Genomic DNA, 18,748 nt, shown 5'->3' with positions numbered 1-18,748 from the left:
ATGTTACCAAAAATGGGTTAAAAACATTCAAAAAATTCCCGGCATATGAGAGCACTAATTCTATATATCTATCACGAAAACTCTTTCATGCGAAAGAGATAACCTGATATCCCTTATCCGTTTCTGCACCAATCACAAAGTCTACATTTTAAGAAGTATAGAATGGACACGATTTTAATTAGTAATTGGTTTTCATTTTTACTAAAAGAGGCATTCAATAGATTTTTGAAATTTCAAAATAAATTCGAGGTTTTAGCCTGCTCACAAATAATGCGATCTTGAATAATAAAATTAGGTGGGGTTTTGATTTTTGTAATAAATAAAAAATGTCAAAATGCTTTTGATTTAAAACAACACCTAAGTAATTTAGATTAGAAAGATTATTATAATTAATCATTAATTTAGTTATAATTATAATTAATTACATATTAACGAAAATCCAAATAATTCCTACTTAGTATCATTAAAGTGATTTACTAATTAAGGTACCTAAGATTTCGTACTTTCATTTGTTACAATTCAGTCGAATATTTGTAGCAGGCTTAAAATTAGACGGTTATATTTTTAAGTTTAGGCAAAAGCGGTTTCTTTACCGAATTCAGTCTTAGTGCTCTAAAACTTTGTCGTGCTTTGTACAAAGAGGAATGTCCTTTTTTATAATAATTAATAATAATAATGTTCATTTTCCCTGATATGCAAACATTTTAATTCGACAAAGTCGAAACATAATATATTCAAAAAAGAACACTTTTGTCTTAGATTAAAAAGGCTTAGATAGATATTTTAAGTAATTTTTTTGTCCAATCCTTTTTATATGGTAAGTACTAGGTATGTTAGTAGTTGTAGTAACCTGATGTTCAACTATCTGTCTCACAAATTGCTTTAAAATGGCGATATATTTTCTTAATTGCAAGCATTTTTTTTAAACTGGCAGCATTATTTATGCAAAGGTGGCATGATTACAGAACACTGCGAAGGCAAATTAGTTGGTATAATGTATCTATCTAAGCTCTATTAATTTATGACTCTATATTGAAAAGTACAGACATTTCTCATTTGTTAGCAACATATCAAATGACGTGCTTCTACTAAATATATTTGTGAAACGAAAATTGTTATGATTTTGTAACAATTCGATATTATTTTGTATTTTTAATAATAATTGTTGAAAGGAATTTTCTCAACAGTTTTAATCAAGAACAATATTTAAAAAAAACTGGAAACATCATTCATATAATATAACAGCATGTATTTTTTCAAATAATATTTTGAACCACCCGTATATTTTTATTATTCTCTATATATTCTCACTATGTATGCATGATTAATAACTATTTTATTTATTATCTTTAAACGGAAAGTGTGTGTGAATATTGTTTTTATGTAATATTTTAAAATTGAAATATAAATCATAAAAAAGAAATATATAATTAATAAATACTTAAAACTATGGAACCAAAAATAAAAAAATAAAACAAAAACAATAGACAATAACAGATTGCTTTATTTAACAAAAAATATATAATATATAGAAAGATAAAAAAACAACATTTTTCACATGACTTCTCAAGATCGTCGTCTATCGACCCATGATGGAAAATTTGTTTTCTTTTTATTTAATAGAATGTAAAATTAAAAATAACCCATCGAACCTTATGATATTTAATATAAAATACATACGATTAATAGCTATTTACAAAATACGAGTTAAGATTTATACGTTTTAACATTAATATAATCCAGTCTATAATAAAGGCTATCCGACGAAACTTAGCATATTGTTAGAAAAATTGATGTTTATTAATAAATCTAAGTAAAGTAGCAGGCAATTTAAATTTTTAGAAAAAAAAAGAACAAAGAATGTAAGAAATACGTATATCCGCGTAAAGCTATAAACAAATTATAAAATATACATTACGTATACTTAAAAAAAATGTACTTCGATACTTAAACAAAAAATATTATTATGCAATTTTATTATGTCACATATTCGCAAATAAATCCAAATAATGGCACTCAATTATAGAAGTGCAAAAAAAAATGAGATCAAATTTCAATTAAAGAAGAAAGTAAATTGCCTGCTATTGTAAACAGTTCAAAATGTACTTTGAAATTTTACTTTAATACAATCAAATCTCATTATTACGTTTTTTGTATAAAAATATTAAATAACTACAAATTCATAAACAGTTTCTATATTTAAATTAATCAGAATATTTCATTTTATAATAATAATTGATAAAAAGGTAAAAGTATAAAGTTATGTTTAAACATTAAAAATAAAATAAAAAGATGAACACAGGTAAAAAAGGTGTAAAAAATCTCATCATAAACTGAAGTTCCAAATCAAAACATTTGTTGTAAAGCTGTAATAAAATTAACAGTCAGTAATAACAAGATTTGATCATTAATACTAAAAATGTTCTTTCGCGAATTTGTTCAACAATTATAATAATTATTACGTTACAATGCAACTTATTATTATTTAAATTACGTTATTTACGTTTTGATGTTCGACTATTTTGTTTCATTAAAAAAGCTAACAAAATATTACAAAATAATGGGCAGTATCAAGTATCCTATATTACAACATAATCGACATCCTACATCGAAAAAAACATCAATATTAATAATCATTTGAAATAAATAACAAGTTACAATTCTCTTTAAAAAAAACTGTTAAAATAATTATAAAAAGACCTATTTTAATTAAATGTTTCGCTTACAAAACAAACTGTTGTGTGGTCACGCTACACCTTTATAACTTTTTTATTTATTTCTTAATAAAAACTCTATTTCTATTATTATATCTTTATATAATAATCATTATTATTTCTTCCTCAATGTTAGATACACTTTATGATAATTAATATTATTAAGATCATACAAATATTACACCGTAATAAATAATTAAGAAAGTATAATGATTACAATGTAATAATATGTATGAGAAAGTCGGTTTCACGCATTCCCATTACTCTACATTTAAATGTAAAGTGATCAATATACCGCCAACCGTTCTGACAATAAATGTAAAACTGAAGGCGCCTATCCGTACTTAGACTCGAATTAAATAAACATTTAAATATTAATATTGTACGTACGTACGAATACATAAATATCATTATAACAGTCTCAAAGTACATACATACAATTATAAATAGGTTAACAAACTGATAGACGTCTTCAGTGGTACAGACACGGGGGATACAGTATGAAATGTTTAGCTGTCTAGTCTTTAGAAGTAACACGGCCTCACTCGCCAACGTCCCGTTTTCATAGGCAAAAATGAGATCTAGTCGCAACGCAAAGAAATATATATCCGTCGGGGGAAATACAGTTCTCCGTTTATCCGTGTAATGTATAGTCCACACTGTCTAGAGAGAAGAGCTCCTTGTACAGCGCTGGGAATATGTGGTGGGGGTGGGCCGCTTTGAACCGGCACAGCGCCTCCAAATGCAGCAAAGACAGTTCTCTGCAAGCAAATAAATTATGTCAACTTCATTACCAGACTGCGGCAAACCCAAAAAGAAGGGTTATGATTTTAGCAGTCTATGTATGTATGTTTGTATCCAGATTCTGTGTGTTCCACCGTAGCGCCTAAACTACTGGGCCGATTTTGATGAATGAGGTGTGAATCAATTCGTCGTAAAGGTCTGGATGACATAGGCTACATTTTATACGAAAAAATTGACCTAACGGATGTTGTTACATGAAAAAAAGTAGGGGTCTCCAAATTTTTTTTTGTTATTGTATCGAGTGGGATGTCAAATGAAAGAGGAGAAAGTTCTGAGTTCATAAATATAAATGTACATTAAAATATACCAAGCGACCGAAAAACAATTTTAGTTATAGTATTACAGCGTTTATTAAGACGATCGCAGTTGGGTTTTAGTTTTCAACTTTATCTTGTTTATTAGAAATTAGCTCTAGTAAATTATTGTGTTTAGAAATTAGCTCTAGTATCGACTATTCTCACAAATTAGTCGATGAGCTAATTTCTTAAACTGGACCTTTTCAAGTAAAGATTTTTATATAAACCTGTGAGGATGATACTGCCATTGTCGCAATTAAAATACCATAAGCCTATATACGTTGTCGTATTCGTTTACAAATTGTGAAAACCAAATTAAATTTGAATTTCGCGGGCAGGCCCGTCTTATGCCCCTTAAGAGGCAAATATTGGCATTATAGTATCAACAGAAGGTGGTTTACCTGAAGGTGGGTATCTTAGCAAGCAGCGTATCTAGCACTGTGACGTCGCCTTTGAGCGGCGCGTGGTTGGTCTCGATCTCATGGCGCATCGCCGCCATGGACATGTTGAACAGGCACTGGATCTCGGGGTTGCCGCGGACGCCATGCCGTTCTGGGAATAAATGTAAAATATATGTAATTAAATGTAACTTTTTTAGTATTTGTTTTACTATTTTGATAAAAGTAACCTTTTATAAAAAAAAAGATGTTTTGGATGCGGATATAAATTATCCTACTCAAGTATTGACATTATAAGATAACTTGTTGTCTGTCTGTCTGTCTGTCCGTCTGTCCGCCTGTCGTGTCTGTCAAGAAAACCTATAGGGTACTTCTCGTTGACCTAGAATCATGAAATTTGGCAGGTAGATAGGTCTTATAGCACAATAATAATAGTAGGTAATAGGTCTTATAGGAATAAATCCGAAAACCGTGAATTTGTGGTTACATCACAGAAAAAAAATGTGTTTCAATTTTTAAAATAAGATAACTATACCAAGTGGGGTATCATATGAAAGGGCTTTACTTGTACATTCTAAAACAGATTTTTATTAATTTTTAAGTATAATAGTCTTTGATTTTTCGTGCAAAATGTCGGGAAAAATACCGGAGTACGGACCCTTCGGTGCGCGAGTCTGACTCGCACTAGAAAGAGTGTGTCGAAGAGTTTTAGACTTAAAACTGACCGACTGCCTCACGGATCTAGAAATTTCAGCTTTTGCGTATAGATTCTCTCTAGGACGTAAATCCCATAGACAACCACTTAGGTTTCTACATTAAACATCTAAGAAGAGGGCCAACAGGCCAGCGTTAAGCTACCCACCAGGCCACAACAACACGAGACTCTGATACAGCGCGAGCTCGGTCTCCGTTAGCTTCAGCCGCGCGATCGTCTTCGCCGCGTCGAAGATCCCTGTTACCAACGTTATGTCGCGCGGGTCACTGGAAATAAGAACAGAACAAATAAACTTTTTTTGCTCCTATAAGCTATTAATATGTGTTTATAATTTTTACTAAGCGAAGTTACCCTTAAACGCGGTCTCCACTCAAGGACTTTCCGGCTCCAACGGCCATCGCCTCTACGACAGGCATCGCCTGCCCACTGCCACTTCAGCTTGCTAATAGTTTGGGCTATGTCAGTGACCTTGGTTCTCCTGCGAATCTCATCCTTTCGGATCTTATCCCTCAGGGAAACTCCTAACATAGCCCTCTTCATAGCTCGCTGAGCAATTTTGCATTTGTGAACAAGGCCATTTGTCAGTGTCCACGTTTCAGCACCATAGGTGAGGACGGGAAGGACACACTGGTTGAACACTTCGGGTTTCAGGCATTGAAGAATTGACGATGAGAAGACTTGACTTAGACATTAGGAAAGTCCTTGAGTGGAGACCGCGTTTAAACAAGCGTAGTGTGGGATGCCCTCCAGCAGGATTGACCGACGATATAAAGCGGCTGGCGGGAAGTGGCTGGATGAGGAAGGCTGAGGACCGGGTGTGGTGGCGCTCTTTAGGGAAGGCCTATGTCCAACAGTGGACGTCCACAGGCTTATGACGATGATGATGAAATGTAACTCACCGCGCGTGGACGCACTCCCGTATTGGCAGGACGACGTCTCCGTATAGAACTTGTTCACGATTGACGTCGATCAGCCGTGATAGACGCACTATGGCTAGCTCAAATGAACCTGGTAAGAAAAATTTAAACTTTAATTAGAATATTAATTATATCGGAAACAGATCAAGGCACGATAAAATTACAGACACAACACTTGGAGTACCTAGTACTCTTTCAAATTGATTTGTCTAAAATCTGTAAATTTTGTTAATAGTTAATTAAATAGACCCTGGATATAGAGATATAGAGGATGCACGCGGCTTCGCCCGCGTGGATTTCGGTTTTTTCAATCCCGTAGGAACTCTGATTTTCCGGGATAAAAAGTAGCCTATGTCCTTCCCCGGGATGTATCCCAAGTCTGTACCAAACATTAAAATCGGTTCAGTGGTTGGGCCGTGAAAACGTAGCAGACAGACAGACATACTTTCAATATTAATATGAATGGTTAAAGACGTGAAGCCGGCCATTGGGGCAATGTGGTACGCTGAAGGTACTCACCAGATTTGAGCAGCAGGATCTGATCATCCTGGCTCAGCTTCATGAAGCCGGGGATGAGTTTGGCAAACTCTATGATATTCTGGATCATCGCAGTCAATTTGTCCGCGCAATCCAGCCACATCTCCTCATACGTCATTGAATTGTAGAACAGAAGCCTAGAATAGAAACATAATTGATTAGCCGATGCGTATGAACCCTGGTTTTATTAAAAAGCATACTTTAAAAAGTGTAAACTGTATCCATTTATATTACAAGCTAGAACTTACTGCAATCTCACCTGGTGGTAAGTGAAGAGTAAGATGGAATCGGGCTAACCTGGAAGGGGTGTGGCAGTTTTTATAAATCCCATACCCCTTTTGTTTCTACACGGCATCGTACCGGTACGCTTAATCGCTTGGCGGCACGGTTTTGCTGGTAGGGCAGTAACTAGCCATGGCCGAAGCCTCCCACCAGCCACAAAATAAAGTATTTTGTGGCTGGTGGGAGTTCGTGTATGGTGTATTCGTGAGTGTTACTTACTTAGGCAAATCCTGTGGTTTCCTGAACATCTCATGTATGTACTCCAGCTTAGGGTTTGTATTCGCGTGTGCTTCGGCAAGACTCTTCACCAGCACCTTACTGATGTCTCCCTCCGCTGCGAAAGATGATTATACCACATACAGTCAAATGCAAAAATAAAAGTTCTGCCATAAAATAAAAAAGTTGTACAGTAAAATAATAAAAAGTCGTACAATAAATAATAAAAAATGAACAATTTAAATCGTCGTTTATAAAAAGTTCTGCGATAAATAAATAAAGTCGTTGCATAAATAACAAAAAAGTCTTATAACGTAAGGCTTGATTTATAATAGGTACAAATTGTAGCATACACAAAAAGTAATTTTCTACTACTATCATTACAAAGGCTTAAAAAACAAAAATACCAAAAAAATGTCAAACTAACACAATAGGTACTATGTGAAAACCTTCGATCAATAAAATGTACAATTATTTTATCGATCCAAAGTGTAAATATTAAATATAAGACACATGCTTATCTAGCTTAACAAAATATACTTAACACAATCATAATAAAATGAAACAATTTAAAAAAAAACTTTAAACCTGACTTACTTAAACCCTAATTTTTTTTTTTTTTTTCATTAACGCTATAAATCCAAGATTTTATTTTTAACTTTCACAAAATAAAAAAACTTTTTACTAAACATAGGTATTCTAAGTAAGCTTGTCTTGGCTGTGGTTATAAAAAGTACAAAACTTTTAAATGATACGAAAGCTTGGGAATGAGTTGCCAATCAGCTTTGATAGTTCTAATAAAAAAAGAATACCCAGCTGAGTTTGTTGTGGGCTCTTCTCAGACTTGGGCGCGTTTGGAACCCTCGTAGCTTTAGTTCTCTACTATATCGTACAAATTTAACAATTTCGACCATCAAAAGGAGTACAATAGTACCTACTTTGAACAAATGATTTTGACTTTGACTTTGACTTTTTTGAAATGTCACATCAATATTCTGGCATTTCTGGCATTCCGCGGGCAAAATTTGTTTACGCTTAGTAAAAATGCGTACGAATACAATAACTTATACATTTGCAATATGGATCCATTAACTGTGTTATTATTTGGGACATGTATTGCAGCATGCTGGCGTGAGTTTCTATTGAACTAGCTGACTCTCCCTGGCTTTGCTCGGGTAGAAGTGAAAATGCTTTCTTAGTAGGGGGCTACCTTTAGGCTGTTTTTTCACCAGATATGTGCTATGCAGCTATGCCGTGAGGAGCTGAAAAAAGCATGGATTTGACTTGCTCCAGCCATAGATATGTGCTCCAGCAATGCGCGGCCAATTGCTTGTATGCTATGGCATATTATTGTAAATTGAACACTTCAAAAGAGCAACCGCCACGCACAACAGACGGAAACGTTTAAGTGCGGAAACCAGCCCAGAGAGAGAAGAGAGCAACCGCCGAGTTTCTAGCTGGTCCTCCTCAGTAGAAACGGCATTCCGAACCAGTGGAAAAGAATTTTATTTTGACGATTCAACAGCACTTATAAAAGTTTACTTGAATATGTCCCAAATATAATATTATATCCCTATAATATAAAAAAATAAACGGGTTCTATGCTTTACTTATTACTAGCTGATGCCCGCGACTTCGTTCGCGTGGATGTAGGTTTTTTAAAAATACCGTGGGAACTTTTTGATTTTCCGGAATAAAAAGTAGCCTATGTTCTAATCCAGGATATTATCTATCTCCATTCCGAATTTCAGCCAAATCCATCCAGTGGTTTTTGCGTGAAAGAGTAACAAACATACACACGCACATACACACAAACTGTCGCCTTTATAATATTAGTGTGATAGTGTGATATTTTCCTCTAATTTCTTAGGGAATTATTTGCCTTTGCCCAGTAGCCGTAGGGGGTAATACACGCTAATTTAGATTGAAGACTTGAAAACAGCTATAATTAATATTGGTTACGTTTTAGCCTGTTTTCTGCCCTGCTGCCTTGCCTTTCCGATTGTTCCATTTCCCTTAATTATTGTGGAATCTAGAAAATATCCGAGCAAAGGAAAGGATGAGCGAGATTGTAAAAATAGTGCCAACACACAAGATCAATATTCTGCTGCCAACATAAAAGTAAGTGTATGGGGCTCTCAAGCTGACCTTTTTTATACCGATACAAGTTAGCCCTTGTGACTGCAGTGTCATCTACTGGTAAGTGATGATGAAGTCTAAGATGAAAGCGGTCTAATAGAGCAGGCGCCCCGGGCGCTTCGATGGCGCGATGTAAAGACAAAAAGTATGGCGCTCTATAAAACGATATTTAAACAATATGAAAGGAAAAGATGACTGACTGACTGATTGATCTATCGACGCACTTTTGCTGTTTGGCATGCAGATAGCTATTATAAGTTAGACACCGAAAGGCACTCAATTCGTACGATCAGTATTCATAGGTTATGTCACCTGCTGGTAAGTGATGATGAAATCTAAGATGAAAGCGGTCTAATAAAACAAGCGCCCCGGGCGCTTCGATGGTGCGATGTAAAGACAAAAGGTATGGCGCTCTATAAAACGATATCTAAAAAAAATATGAAAGGAAAAGATGACTGACTGACTGACTATCGACGCACTTTTAGCTGTTTGGCATGCAGATAGCTATTATAAGGTAGACACTGAAAAAAGGCACTCAATTCGTACGACTAATATTCATAAGTACGATAAAAATTCGCATCGCATGCGCTTAACCTTGGAGATTTTTTTCCAAATTTGGTCAAAATATTGCATGTAAGTACCTATGATAGAATATATATATCCCTAGATATAATATATATAGATACTTAGATATAATTTTGTTTTCAGGTAGATCCCAAGCTTTACTATGTTTGTGTCACAAGAAGTGGTGTGGTTTTGAGAAAGAACTAATATTACCACCCCATAAAGTCTGGTGATATATAATTTTAATATTATGCAGCTGTGATGATCATTATGTTAATATATTTAATATAATAAAATTTTACAGTTATTCGACTGTATTTAAATACTAAAATATAATAATAAATAAACAAATTCTACATAAGAGAAATCAGATGGTCCATTGAAAAAATTAAAGAAAAGTTGTTGAACATTCATTAAAATAGTTGTTTTCAAGTTTTCCTCTTTACATGAACAGTCTAATTTCACCATGACAAAATAAAAAAACTTAACGCCAAAAAAAATTGATTAACGTGGTGGCTAATTAAAAAAAACCGATTTCAAAAAAAAGCAATTTAAGAAAAAACAAAATCTTCTTTTTCTTAATAATGAGCGAAGTTTATTAATAATAACTTGTATTTTTTTTTTTTAAGAAAACTGTATCCATATACATTTCAAGTTTGAAGAATATGACAAATTTTTCAAATTTTTTAAATCGTTTAAAGTTGCCTTCAAACTACGTAAATATAATATAATATATAAATATTGCTCACCCTACTTTGAAATGTCACTGTTCACACTGAGATATAATATAATATTATTAAATATTCATTACCTATCTTATAATATTAATATAATATTATATTATATTTCCGTAGTTTGAAGGCAACTTAAAGCAAAACAATAAAATTAAAATTTATAGCATTACTTAATGTACTCTCAACTATGTATGTGTTTTTTCTGTACTAATTTTAAAGTATATTCATTCATTCCTTCTTTATAAGAACTTCTTATCGTAAAACGTTGATTCTAATAGATTACAGCAAAATAAGGTGTTTCCATATGTAGGTATTATGGGCGTCCATAAAGTAATGCCTACTTCTATATAACTTCTGGTAAAAAGTTCTTATATTATAATAAATAGCCGTGATTCTATACAAATATTGGAATAGTAAAAATATAGCATCAACTACAACAATAACGTAATCAACTTTTATCAACTCAGCCTTTGTGTAACTTTTCAAGTTTACTTTTATTAGTAGTTACTTTACTTTTGATGGAGATAAATGATGTCGCTAACGATTTAGAGTATGTTTAACCGATGTTAAACACACTCTAAACAAAACTAAAATAGTTACTGGTCTAAGTGTATTGCTATCCCCTTCATAATGCTCGCTGAAGAAAAGGATAGCACTGAATTAAGACCTGTCAATTTAATTTAGAAATTGTGTACAAATTAGCCACATCGTCAATTCATACATATTTATTAACGTTAAAATAAGTTATTCCGCACCCATGCTTATTGATAGATTAACGTTTAAGCTTGAGCCTCTAAAAGTTGATAAAAGTTGATTAAATTCCAAATCAATCAACTTACACGGCAAATCGTCATTTGAACTGCTTGAACCTTGGTGTCTTCTATTGGAAACCGCATTAGGGTTGACCATACCCATTCCAGACATATTCATATTGAGAGGGTCCATCAACCTTCCATGCCCACTGCTGGACGTCAAATCATCAGGACTCAACTCCTCACTGGTTAGAGAAACTGAGCTTTGCCCACTTACAAGCACAGTGTTTTGTATATCCATCGGACTGTTCATGTTAGTTGGACTATGTAGAAAAGTTGTGGAGTCTACATAAGATGCAACAAGGTTATCAACTCCTATGGATGTTTCTGGTTTAATTTCCTGTTTTATGCTTATAACTGATGCGGGCGATTGGATTCTTTCCTCGTATCTGTCGAACTCTTGTGCCCTGGTGCGGTTGATTTCGTTGATGGTTGTTTGGCGCATGGTTGACGTTGATGTGGTCGCGGTTGAAGTTGATGTTGTCGCTCGGATGGTCTTTTGTTCGTCTATTGACAATGGTTTATAGGTAACAACTAGGTTAGGTTAGTCTTATAGATACATTTTTATGAAGAAATAATTTATGGCATAATAATGTTAAGAAGGTGAGATGAGAAGCTGGACTAAATAAATTCAATAAATTTTGCACGCCATGTTGCTTGGCAGACTATGCGATTTTACCTAATATTTAGGGCCAATGTAAATTATATACCATATTCTGGCAAATAAACATTTCTTATTCTTATGAATACCTAGTCCTTTAAATATTTTTTCTCCATTTGCTCAGAAAAACAGCATTTTTGTAGCAATTTCCAACACTAAAATAATAGAAATTGCTGGACAGTTTCATATTAATAACGAGGTCCTTTAAATGCATATACTAATAACAAAATTAGGTGTTTTTGTGTACACGATTTTATTATTTTTAATTATGAATGCGAATGAAATCTCGTTTGTGTCAAAGAAAACACTCTATTTGGGCTCGTAGAGTGCTATGCAGTCCATGTTGACTGCCGAACCAATGCGCGACCGCATCCGTCTTGAACGAAGTGGACTTCGTACGATAAATCACCCACTGCACATGTATAAGGTACTCACCACGTCCAATGAAGTCTGTGTCGAGGAAGGCGCCCTGTTTGGGCTCGTAGGGGGTTGTGGAGTCTGCATAGTCTGTGACGTCATACTGGGGCGGTTGCGGTTGTAGGCTCATTGTTGAGTTGAGAGGGGGGTTGTTGTAGCCGTACGAAGAGAGGGGTGAGCCGTAGCCGGGGTAGCTGGAAAAATGAGAAAAAAATCATTTTAATGCAATTGCAATCACACTAATATTATAAAGGCGAAAGTTTGTGTGTATGTGTGTGTGTGTGAGTGTGTGTGTGTATGTTTGTTACTCCTACTACTGGACGGATTGGGTTGAAATTTAGAATGGAGATAGATTATATCCTGGATTAGCACATAGGCTACTTTTTATCCCGGAAAACCAAAGAGTTCCCACGGGATTTTTGAATAACCTACATCCACGCGAACGAAGTCGCGGGCATCAGCTAGTTTTTTATATAGCAATTAAGACAAACGAAAGTAGCTTAAATTTAGCACAATAGTTTAATTCTTAACAGTCAAGAACGGTGGTCAAATACCTATCAAATAGTGGTTAAAAACAATAATATGCTTAACCTACTTAAGTGCATCCTTGTAGTCATCATTTCACGGAAGAGCAATCAATACGAATTAGAACAGCGCTCCTAAGCGTGTACTTATGCCATCTACCAAAACAGATATTAACTAAATAGTACTACTATTCAACACTAGATGGCGTTACTAGGTGCAGATTTCGACGATTATAATATTTGCAATTTGCTCATAGAAAGTAAATTATAATAAGTCCTTATCCCAGCATGTGATGTAACTCTACAGAGTTAGGTACCAGTCCGTAGTCTATACCCATCAAAATCGGTTAAACAGATGGGCCATGAACAGCTAGAAGACACACAGACACACTTTTGCATTTATCATTATTTAAATATCAATATTATGAAAAAATAACAAAAATTTTCACAAGCCATTTTTATCATGATATTCTGTAAAACCCCTTTAATATTTAAAAAAAATCCAAGCACTTCTAGGACACTTACCTAGAGCTCGTAGAACAAGTAACATTTTTTGAATAGGTTTACGCTGGAGACAGATGTAATTCTGTTTTGTATATGAAATTTAATAACTATTACAACTATTTTTTGAAATTTTCAATGTCGATAGCAATCTTTGAAAACAATGCAAAATAGAAAAAAATAATTTGCAAATAAAATGAAACAGCTGAGCGGTCAACCATGAATGAATGCCATCTATTAGCACACGCAAAAACTAAGTAGTACCGCTACTCGACGCTAGATGGCGTTATGAGTTATACAGTACACCGTTAGGCGTCATTGAAGTTTGTCGCGACGGGCCCGTTAGGTAATGACTGACATGAATGTCTGTTATGTATTACGGGAAAGGTCGGTAACGGTACGCTATGGCATGGATTATTCGACGGAGAGAACGTATTTTGTAACGGATTTGTCGCGTGTGTGTAAAAATGCATGGGAGTTATGCGGTTCTTGGAAATTGTGTAAATTAATTGTTATTTGATACGGTTCTATTACAGTTTGACATTCAAACTGTATAATAGATTTAAGAATATGAATTCAAACTTTGAATTCTTCACTTAGCACATTATTGTGTGGAAAAAATCGGGCCTGAGAAACCCATAATGTATTGGAGTTTGTTATTTTTAATTATTAAAAGAAAATTTATGGTTTAAGTAAAGCACTACTAAGGACCAAGTTTTTAGCAACTAGCATGGCTAACTCTATCTAACACTTGTATTAACTCACACTAGACCAGTTTTAACCCCCGACCCCAAAAAAAAGGGGAACAAAAACTATTATTTCCACAATGACTTAGATGACTTTCATAGCTGTTTCTGTTACCTTTACCTGACGCGACGAGTGCTTGGATAAAACTTTACTAAACTTTAAGAACCAATCTTTCTTTTCGGTTATATCGGTTTTTCAAATTTCGCGGGAAATCTTTGATTTTCCGGAACCAAGTAGACCAAGTATTAAGTAAGAGTACCTATAAGCTAAAATTTTAGCATATTTCATCCCGTGGAAACACATCCGTATCCACGTCTTCAGAATGCAAGCTATGTACCAAATAGGTGATGCCTGCAACTTCGTCCTGCGGATTTTTTTTTTATGGATTGAACACCGAGTCGGAGTGGCTGAATACGCGTCTGTGTTGTTAAATGACGTATACCTAGTCATTTATTGAAACCACCTAAACTCTTATCTAATGTCGTACCTGTTGTAGTGTCCGTGGAATTGGTCGCTGGAACTGGGCGTCTGTTGTTGAGTGTCGTATACTGAGTCGGGTGCTGAGTCCGCTTGGGCCCGAGTCTGTTGCGCTTGGAAGTATCTGACCTCGTCCTCGACCTTCTCTCGTTGCTTCTTTGACATGCGGCCGAATTTCACCGCTGGAATTAAGAAAATAAAGGTTTTGAGTAAAATTTAGCTTGGAAATTAAGGTTTTAAGTATTTAGCTTGTACTAATTTTACAGCTGGAAAAAACTCTTAGATATGGGAAAGAGGAAGAGAGAGGAGGAAATCATCATCATCATCATCATCATCAACTGATAGGCGTCCATTGCTGGATATAAGTCTCTTGTAGAGATTTCCACACGGCACGGTCTTGCCGCCTGAATCCATTTACGCATATCTTAATCTTTTTAGGCTACCGTACCTTAAAAGGAAAAACGGAACCCTCATAGGATCACTTTGTTGTCTGTTTGTCTGTCCGTCGTGTCTGTCAAGAAAACCTATAGGGTACTTCCCGTTGACCTAGAACCATGTTTAGCAGGTAGGTAGGTCTTATAGCACAAGTAAAGAAATAAATCTGAAAACCGTTAATTTGTAGTTGAATGATAACTATACCAAGTGGGGTATCATTTTATGAAAGGGCTTTACCTGTACATTCTAAAACAGATTTTTATTTATTTTTATGTATAATAGTTTTTGATTTATCGTGCAAAATGTCGAAAAAAATACCCGAGTACGGAACCCTCGGTGCGTTCGACTCGCACTTGGCCGCTTTTTTGATAAAAAATAGTACTTTCAAGTACGATATTTTTAATAATTAAAGTTCGGCTACTCCCCGCCACTAGCGCTACTATCGGTATGACATAACACAAAAATGATATCCATATCACAAATTCCCACGCGAAAAACCTCTTCACTATCAATAAAAACAATTAATAACATTAAAACGAATATAATACTGATTAACGCCTAATAATATTACTTAATAGGTAAAACAGCAGTATGAATGTGTGCGAATCGTGTGTGTACAGCAAGTAATCTTGTTTGTTATTGATGTGTGCGTGGATTAGCAATGTGTGCGTGCGGTACAGGCGGCCATTGGCATACTGCCTAGTGGAACAACGACCTCTAACGACGTCGGATGACGTTTCACGATACGTAGACGGTCCCGTTCTATAAACCGAACGAGTGCAAAACACGTTTAGAGCCTAACAAATTATTTAGTTATCGCCACCCCATTCAATTCGGTCGTGTTATCGACGCGGTTTTCGGTGGTACATAATATTTCTTTTGTTAAAACGTTCGATGACCCCGTCCAGTGATCTGACCCATGGCTACTTTATTAATGTATGAGCGTACAGGTCTTTGGTTCTGGTTATTTATGTTCGCGAGAAACCATTATAAGTTGAGCTTGATTTTCTAATGTTTCATAATAGATTGGGGGTCTTAATGTTTGGTAGGAATTTTTGGGACGGTTAATGTTCTATTTAATAGGTTTTTCGGACAAAGAGGCGTTGTAGGCACTATTTTTGTCTAGACTTTTTACAAAGGCTTTCTTGTTAGGTCGTTACACATAAACAGAGCGAGCGATTTCGGTTGTTTTTGATTTATGACTGCTTTTATTGCCTTTGGTATTAGAATAAATGTGAAAAGAGCGTTGAACTATGACCGGATTACAAAAAATGTTTGTTTAAAACAGCTCTAGGCACTATATGGCCCTAGAAATAAATAGGTACCCATCCGTGCAATAACTTTAATATGTAGTTAGGTACGAGTAAATCGCATACCTAGAGCAAAATTGTTTCAAAAAACACTTTTTTCAGAAAGATTTTCAGTTAAACGGTAACTTTTATCATAAAATAGGTTAGTCAAAAATCATAAAATTATTTACGAAAATTGTCTTATACCTTTTTTCTAAGAATCACCAGATTCCTGAGATATTGTGATTCTCAGAAATGGTAATTCTTAGGGAAATAAGTGTCAGAATAATTTTTGTAGATAATATATAATTATATGGTCTACAATTTTTGTCTGACATATTTTACGATAAAACTTACCGTTTAGCTGGAAAATCCATAAATCTCATTTTTGTGAACTTTTACCTTGGATTTTTGCAAATGTTATTATTATAATGATATTTTTTGCAAATGTGTGATCTATGGGGCTTTTCACAATTATTCATTTACATTGGTGTTCCCAATGTTTCTACCAATTTTTAGCTTAATGCGATTTATTGTAACCTTGAATGTCTATTTTGACCAGACTATAATATTATAATATATTGAAAAAACCCCGCTAAGTGCGAGTCAGACTCGCACACCGAGGGTTCCGTACTCGGGTATTTTTTTGACATTTAGCACCTTAAATCAAAAACTTTTATGCTTATTTATAAGTAAAAATCTATTTTAAAATGATATGTGTAGCCTTTCATATTATGAAAGGGCTTTTATTTATGATTTTTATGAACATTCTAAAACAGATTTTAATTATGGTACCCCACTTGGTATAGTCATCTTACTTTGAAAATTGAAAATACTAATTAATATTATTTGTTCATGAACACATTTTTTTTTTTGTGATGAGACCACCAATTTACGGTTTTTGGTTTTTTTCCTTTACTTGTGCTATAAGACTTACCTACCTGCAAAATTTCATGGTTCTAGATCAATGGGAAGTACCCTATAGGTTTTCTTGACAGACACGACAAACGGACAGACAGACAACAAAGTGACCTATAAGGCGGAACCCTTATGACCAGAAAATTCTTGTGAAACAGAAGTGATGCGTGAAGAAATTTTGCCGATCTTTTATTCATCAGTTATCCGTGTCTAGTGGTTAAAGAGTTCGGCCTCCTCTTCTGGAGAGTCCGGGGTTCGATTTCGGGCCTTCTAGCTATAATATTAGACTCGACAGACGGACAGACGGACAATAAAGTGATCCTATAAGGGTTCCGTTTTTCCTTTGAGGTACGGAACCCGTAGATTGTAGGTGTGGAAGATAGGTATGTGTGAATTTTATGTTATGACTAGCTGATGCCCGCAGCTTCGCCCGCGTGGATTGGTCAGATCCCCTGCACCATCAGGATTGAGGAGTTGGACTCCAAATTTTTTATGAAACAATGTCGCAAAGTTCCTCTATCGATTAAAAAAGAAATGACGCAAATCGGTTCAGAAATCTCGGAGATTTCGGTGTACATAGGTAGAAAAACACAACTCCCTTTTTGGAAGTCGGTTAAAAAAGTAGCCTATGTGTCGGCCCTGGTCAATCCTCTACTTGCCTGTGAAAGTCCCGTCAAAATCGGTTCAGCCGTTCCCAAGATTAGCCTTTTCAAACAGACAGACAGACAGACAGACAAAAATTTTAAAAACGTGTGATTCGGTGTTGGTATGGTTCAAATAACCATATGAGCTTAATATGAGGTAGTTATTTCGAAATTACAGACAGACACTCCAATTTTATTTATTAGTATAGATAATCTGTAATCGGGAACGTCAGTGCGCATAGCACGACGTAGCCGAAGCGAAAAGTGACGTGATGCGTTGCGCAATACGATAATGTAAATCACACTAATATTACAAAGACGAAAGTTTCCATGTGTGCAGTGTGTGTATGTGTGTGCAGTGTATGTATGTGTGTGCAGTGTGTGTATGTGTGTGTGTTTTTTTTTAAATTCAGATATAAGTTAGCCCTTGACTGCAATCTCTAAGATGGAAGTCACCTAACCTGCAAGGGGTATGGCAATTTTAATATGTGGACGAATTCGCGGGTCTAAGCTTGTGCTAGACCTCTACTAAGCTAAAAAGGATTTTGAAAAAGAACGGGACCTTCAAAAAAACCTAAATCCTAACGCGCAAAGCCGCGGGAGCAAGCAAGTATGTAGTTATATAACACCTAATCATAATAATTACTTCAGTTTGTAGAGTATAAATAAAAACACATAATCGCTTGATATAGTGTTCTGGCGCTCCTCATACAACGAGACCAGTGACGCATTGCGTCATACTCGCTAGTGATGTGCCTGTCACAGCTCCAAATAGATCGATAGTTATGTTAAGGTGACTCGGTATTTAATCGATACTAATTTATTTATTTTGAGAATTTATTTATTTTCTTAACTTGTCTTTTGCATTTTTTCTCTTCTCAAATGTATATATTTTTAATTTCTCTCTTCTCTTTTCTAATAATGAGTAATTTATCCATACTTCCATACTAATATTATAAATGCGAAAGTGTGTCTGTCTGTCTGTCTGTCTGTCTGTCTACTACCTT

General features: G+C 34.9%; 1 protein-coding gene across 13 annotated transcripts in view; it reads right to left on the bottom strand.

The window, feature by feature from the left end:
• Positions 1–1,484: 1,484 nt before the first annotated feature.
• The window catches only part of LOC123879025 (probable nuclear hormone receptor HR3), a 156,521-nt gene continuing 139,257 nt past the window's right edge, over positions 1,485–18,748 (bottom strand). For 11 of the 13 annotated variants that reach the window (XM_045926493.1, XM_045926504.1, XM_045926503.1 and 8 more), the window contains 9 exons: positions 14,466–14,637; positions 12,225–12,400; positions 11,156–11,635; positions 6,883–6,997; positions 6,364–6,518; positions 5,827–5,935; positions 5,075–5,193; positions 4,216–4,366; positions 1,485–3,475 (listed from right to left, as the gene is read on the bottom strand). In XM_045926493.1, coding sequence (XP_045782449.1) covers positions 3,349–3,475; positions 4,216–4,366; positions 5,075–5,193; positions 5,827–5,935; positions 6,364–6,518; positions 6,883–6,997; positions 11,156–11,635; positions 12,225–12,400; positions 14,466–14,637 — 1,604 coding nt within the window. In that variant the 3' untranslated portion in view covers positions 1,485–3,348. The remainder of the gene's footprint in view (positions 3,476–4,215; positions 4,367–5,074; positions 5,194–5,826; positions 5,936–6,363; positions 6,519–6,882; positions 6,998–11,155; positions 11,636–12,224; positions 12,401–14,465; positions 14,638–18,748) is intronic. The other 2 variants (XM_045926505.1, XM_045926506.1) reach the window with 1 other exon arrangement.

This window comes from Maniola jurtina, chromosome 27 (assembly GCF_905333055.1).
Source record: "Maniola jurtina chromosome 27, ilManJurt1.1, whole genome shotgun sequence".
NCBI classification, from domain to species: Eukaryota; Metazoa; Arthropoda; class Insecta; order Lepidoptera; family Nymphalidae; genus Maniola; species Maniola jurtina.
The sequence above is the reverse complement of the archived record's forward strand: the minus strand, read 5'-3'. Positions and strand labels throughout refer to the sequence as shown.